The sequence below is a fragment of the Nematolebias whitei genome, chromosome 7, assembly GCF_014905685.2.
Source record: "Nematolebias whitei isolate Nwh7 chromosome 7, NemWhi1, whole genome shotgun sequence".
NCBI lineage: Eukaryota > Metazoa > Chordata > Actinopteri > Cyprinodontiformes > Rivulidae > Nematolebias > Nematolebias whitei.
This window is the reverse complement of record NC_056504.1, coordinates 44,877,254-44,883,500: the sequence shown is the minus strand read 5'-3', so window position 1 is coordinate 44,883,500 and position 6,247 is coordinate 44,877,254. Positions and strand designations below refer to the sequence as shown.

At 38.3% G+C, this 6,247-nt stretch overlaps 1 protein-coding gene across 2 annotated transcripts in view; it reads right to left on the bottom strand.

The window, feature by feature from the left end:
• per3 (period circadian clock 3) overlaps positions 1 to 6,002 on the bottom strand; it is a 17,006-nt gene extending 11,004 nt beyond the window's left edge. Inside the window, exons 1-6 of one of the 2 annotated variants that reach the window (XM_037678958.1) lie at positions 5,836 to 6,002; positions 5,296 to 5,427; positions 1,801 to 2,221; positions 970 to 1,127; positions 729 to 847; positions 232 to 430 (exon numbers count right to left, since the gene is read on the bottom strand). In XM_037678958.1, the coding sequence (XP_037534886.1) occupies positions 232 to 430; positions 729 to 847; positions 970 to 1,127; positions 1,801 to 2,090 (766 nt within the window). In that variant the 5' untranslated portion in view covers positions 2,091 to 2,221; positions 5,296 to 5,427; positions 5,836 to 6,002. The remainder of the gene's footprint in view (positions 1 to 231; positions 431 to 728; positions 848 to 969; positions 1,128 to 1,800; positions 2,222 to 5,295; positions 5,428 to 5,835) is intronic. The other variant, XM_037678959.1, reaches the window with a different exon arrangement.
• Between the last annotated feature and the right edge of the window lie 245 nt (positions 6,003 to 6,247).

Below are 6,247 nucleotides of genomic sequence, written 5' to 3'. Positions count from 1 at the left end.
ATATATATATATTTGTGTTTACATCAACCCAGGCAAACTAAACAAACAAAATCAAACCAACATTTTTAAGTCCAACTGGTAAAAGTTTCTAAAATTCGTGTAGCGTTCTTATGGTGGATGATTTATCATTTTCAAACTCCATCTCCCTCCTCTCCTGCGCTCACACTACCACACATACGCAGAAATGAAAAGGTGCTGAAAACACACAGCGCCGCTAAAATGAAAACGTACCCGAGTGCGAGTTGCTCCATGGCGGCAAATGTGGCTGCGCCGTGTGTGAGTAGAAGACATTGACATCTTGGTGGAAGAGCAGCTCCACAAACTTCGCAGACTCTAGGTGCCTCCTCTTGCAGCACAGTAAGCTGGGAGCCTGCTCCGACAAGTGCAGCACTCCACCGCTCGACAGGGAGAAAACCATGACGAACGAATCCTACACACAGGTGCACAGAGACGTATGTGCACGTATGGAGAAAAAACGCACACACACAGGCAAAGCAAGTCACAGAAACACACAGAAAGCGTTAATAAGCATGCAGTGGAGACATGAGGGAGAAACAAGTGTACACGTGTTTGTCAGAGGGACTGTCAATCATAGAGTGCATAAACTTTATCAAATGCAACAAATGTGTTTTATGAACGTGGTCACTGTGCGCAGAAAAAAAGGCAAGAAAGTTATAGTAGCTCCAGTTCTACAAACCGTCTACAAGAATATAAGCATGTCTGCATACCGTATTCTTCAGATTGTGCTCAGAAGTGACTCTCTGTAGTTCTTCCAGAGTGCAGACAGTGGCGTCTTTCCTCTGATCCTGACCATTTCGCATGAGCAGTTTGTAGTAGTCGCTGTTGGCTACGGATGACGAAACACAAACGCAGTTCAGAAAATAACATGAAACATACAAACGGTTTAAAGAAAGACGTTAAAACTTTGGAGGCATTCCAGGTCAACGTTTGTCTGGTTCTTCAGGTTACCTTGAACTTGCTTGACACAGTTGAGAGCGTAACTTAAAGCCTCCACGGTGCTGGCTTTGCTGCGGCTACGTTTGTCTGATGGAAGCCTCTTTTTCATCTCAGCGACAGTGGTCATCATTTCTCTGTGGTCCCGCCCTCTGCCACTACCTGCATGCTCACTGACGAACACAGAGACGTCTTAAAAATAAAGACATTTAGATCAGACGCTTACGAGACGTGCAAAAACAAAGCATTTGGTGCAAACATTTTGTCCGGTCTTGTTTTTGACAGACTTTGATTCAAAACATATGTTCAATAAATTTTAGCAGCAGTTTAAATTCAAGTCAGCTTTAAGAACTTAACAGTTTGCAAGCAGGCGACAAAAGTAAATATTTAATTATTAAAGTTATGCTAAGTGTGCTATGATCAGGTGTTTTTCTCGTGTGCTTTAAAAATATTAATTAGTTAGAGATGTTTAAATTCGAAACCCTGTAAAACTTTTTTTAGTTAGTTTTTTTGTACTGTAAGATATTATTTGTAGATTTATTGATTATCCTCTGAGTTTTGAGACGTAAAAATCTTTACAGCCACACTGATTTTAGTTTTTATTTCTTAATGTTTATCATGCTACTCATGCATCTTGATTTGCTGGATCGATTTCCAGAAAAGCGGCCATGTTTTTAAATCTGGGTGTAATTTTTTGTTTAAAAACAAACGTTAGCAGTGAATGCCTTTTTTTTTTTATTTTAACCATAAGGTTAACCATCAACACAATGCCACTTCTGAGGGAGATTTTAAACAAGCTGATGTGAATGAAACAAAAAGCTTAGACCGCATGCAGCTTGTCGGTACCTTTTAGTGAACGATGAGGAGGATCCCGTGGCACTCTCAGGGCTCTGATTGGCTGAAAGATCATGTGAGCTGCTCATCATCTCCTCATCTTCCTGCCCCGCTTCTTCTCTCATAGCTCCGCTCTCTCCTCCCACAAGGCAGTTGGTCGGTACCAGTCGCTCCCAGTGCCCTGAAGGCATCCTCTCTCCCCCTTCAGCCGCTGCTGGGGATGGCGGCAGAGCAGGCTCCTCCCCATGTGGACTGCCGTCGCCTCCTGACATCACCGCACTCCGGTCACACATTAATAGCATGTTGTCCAGTCCAACTTGTCAAAAAGTGTCTTCACATGTTCACCAGAAGGAGCAGGTTCCACGTGGGGAAGGTAGATGAACATTAAAGAAGGTAGATGTTGAATCCTGGATGTGACAGTCGGTCTTGAAGTCTGCAAGACAAAGAACATAAAAATAAATCTTAAGAAATAGCAGGACAAAGTCTAAAGTACTGAAGTTACTTAATGAAGAACTAATAGTATGAAGCACCAGTCAAAATAACCCACACTGAATTAGTTAAGGCTGAAAAATGTTTTCAATGATTTAAAGGAAATACTAAATTATCTGCAACTGTATTTTTTAGACTCTGCTTGACTAAGTAAACTTGGATTTACATAATAACATAAAAGTTGAGTTATATGATTTACCAAAAGTACAGTTTTCATGTTTTTCCAATCTGCACTCTTACCCAACGTTAATGGTCTGTCTGTCTATCAAACTGACTCACTCACATCATCCACGTTTTATACATAAACGCACGTCATCCATCACTGCTGCTGAGGTCAGCAAACTCTGACCATCACAATAAAACACAATTATTAATAAGATGATAGTTGTGTAGTAGCTTTAACTTACAAAATAAATTAGATGTGCGTCATCTTTTACATTAAGGGGCTTAAAATCACTCTCTGAGTTTACTTTTACAGAACAGACTAAGAAAATGAAGTGATGTATTTATAAATTGCAGCCACAGGCACAAACACAACACTGATAAAGTACACAGTGACAGAACGTGAAATGCAAGTGATAAACATTCCTTCTCATGTCATTGACGCAGGAATACACAACTGGTTTATCCCATTAGGAGTGTCTAAACAACAACTTTAGATAAAACACCTGCAGGTTCTGTCTGCAACTATGATGCTCAGGCTTTGCCATATTTTACAACATAAAAAGCCCCAAGAAAAGCTGTAAACTTCCTTCTCCCTATTTCAAACCTTGGTCAACGCAAACTTGTAGTCAGCTACACAAAAACATCTATACACCTGCTCTTTTTACATCTGAGAAACAGAAAAGAAATTAAAGAATAAATCGGTTAAAAACTACAGTCTCAAGACATTGGACAGCTGTTTGTTAATCTTGTGCACTTAGTTCAGACCTGTCTGTGAAAGTGACTTGAACAGCCATAAGACTGTAGATATTTGTACAAAGATAAGAGTGAAATACTTTGTTGATAGTACAACGGCTCACATTGGGTCATATCTTCTCACAAACTTGTGCACAACAACAACAACAACCAAAAAAAAAAAAAAACCTCAGAACAATTCATACTACAGAAAATAAAAATTACTTCACTGACCACAAGGATGTGTCCTAAGCACCCTACTTATTGGTGGCCTCAGACTATGCAAAGACAAGAAAACAAAGTGTAAAATGACACAATATTGTGGCTGAAGCAGAACAACTGGGAGAGAATTTACAAAAAAGTAGGTGAGGCTATTCACAGACCGGTGTGATCCTAACAACATCAAAAAAGCAAAAACAAAAAATCAAGGGGATGATAATAGAACATAGGACCCGGTCCATGCACCTTCAGCAATAACACGGGACACTTCTTTTCTAGTGATAAAAACCAAGCAAGATTATTTAAAATATCTATCCAACCTTAAAAGATAAAAATGAGAGAAGCATCAAAAGTGCAAACTTTATGTGTTTTAAGTTTGATTGCATTCAGTTATAAAGCTTAAAATGTGTATTTTCTACTATAAGCATCTATTGTACGTTTAAGCGACAGTACAAATTACAAATCAAACAATTGTTTCATGCGTTTTGCTTTAGGTTTCATAAAACCATATAAAAAGGTTTCTGTGACACAGATGTTAGTTTTATTCACAAATTCCATAAAAAGCTAATTTGAACATCAAATCTCAAGAGTATCCTTATTATGAATGACAAAAAATATATAATACTAAGTCCGAAACTGCTCTACAGAGTTTCTGGTAATCTATGGCAACTAGCGCAACAGGTCAAACAGGAATCTGCAACAATTTTGCACAAAAAATGTCTCATATTGTCAGAGCTGACCCTACTGCCCAATAATAAAAACTGATGTGATACCATTTAAAATTGTCTGTAAAACTATTTATGTTTACATCTGATATGTGTATATATGAACAATTTGCCAAATGTTTGTTTTAGAGCTAAATATGAAGACGTTTGTGGTAGTGAAAATCTCTTCAGGAACACACGGACGTCATGATTAAAACAATCTCTGTGAGAATAAAACATTGTTGAGCTTCATATAAAATAACACACAAAACACTGCTGAATTTACGGAAGTGAAACTACAGGACACAGATAGATGGATGAGTAACACAATAGTTATAAAATCACAAGATTGCATAACAATCATTAAAGGACTGGCAAGAGTACCTGTATGAGGAAAAACACAAATAAAGAGATTAAAATAAATAAAAAAAACCTAATAATTATGCTGGAGTGTAGCTTTAAATCTATGGGGTAAACGCATATGAAGAAACAAAATATTCATTCAACCTTTTAATCTCATTGAGCCTCAGGGACTCATTTAAAATAGAGTGATTTGGTAAATGCACCTTTATTTAAACAGATACTATTACTTTACTTATATGCTTTTAATTGTAGAAATAGCTAATATAAATAATAAAAAAAAAATCTTAATTAGCTCACAACCTTATTAACTCAAAACAACCACAACAAAGCTTATAGCCCCTCCCAGAGTAAACCCACTGACCCTAATATCCTCCTTAACCACTGCCTGCCTCTTCTTTAATACTTGCAGGGACACATTTAAATGCACCTCGACATAAAGCACAACAAACATGTCATTTAACTACATTTTAACTACAATGACTGTTTTGCCCACACCTACACTTTAAAGTGCCAGGATTACAATGTAAATATAAAATATCACCTGAAGATATCAGTCTTCACTCAGTCACTTTAGTGAATTAAACTGCTGGCTTTCTGTTTATAACAGCAGGACTTGATAATGAAGCTCTGTGTGTCACGCTTCGACTACACGCGCTAGCAAACCAGGCGCAACTCGTTAGTTGCGACATGTTTTTAAACTACTGACAGTTGCCCACAGCCATGTCACACTACAGGTATATAACCAAAAAGTAATTTAAAACATACTGAAAATAGAACATTAGGGTTGTAAGGCACAACACATCGATCTAATTTTAAGTTTTTAATCTACTGTTACCTCTTGTTTGTGTTACCGCGGTCACGTCATCGTCGCTGTTTAGAGTTCCTCAACGTTTGTTGCGCGTCTACACGGCTTGTTACGGTGCATTCAATTACGCCTCGTAAATGCAATCACCAACATTGAAGTAGCCTGTAATTCAGTAATAAGAGGCAGAGTTATGGTTATTTGTATGAATTCGACTTAAATTAAAAAGCATAATAAAATAACTGTGGCATAATTGTTAAAATAACTTGATTTTTTCTTTTAATTAAATATCAAGTTATTTCACGAGGGATAATTGAATGCACCGTGGAAAAAAAATACACTGTCCAGATTTAACTCATAGACATATGATTTACCCTTTTTTTTTTTTTTTTTTTTTTTTGTCACAACTCCAGTCTGCATACAGAACCGTAACACGCTGTGTAAAAGCGCAACATTTTTTCAGAAACACAAGTGCGGACTGCGTGACCGCGGTCTAGCGTGGAAGGTAAGGTGCTTAGCTAGCTTATCCAGTTCACCAACACCAAACTGATCGTGTTTAGGTCAAATATTTACCTTTTATAGATCCACGTTTGTCTTAGCGTTGACATCCAAAACTTGAAGGTCCTCAAAGCGATTATTAATTTATTTTTTCCACCTTATTTCCCAGTTACGCATCCAAAACGTCATGATTCAGAGGCGCTTGACACATAAGTGCAACGTGAGTCCGGCATGGCATGGCCACGCCCACACTACGGCGATTGGACGGATGCATATTAAATGCGTTATTTGATTGGACAGAAGGCGAATAGTGGGCGTGTACACCTTCGCATTCTGTCAACAGCTTGCGGATGGCTCACGTGTATTCCCATGTTACGCAAGAGGACAACAAGCCGGAGCAGACTGCGCAGAAGCACCTGTCACATCAACACCCCGCTACATTCACGCTTTTTCCACTGAATGAATGGAGAGATGCTGCACGCTCAGG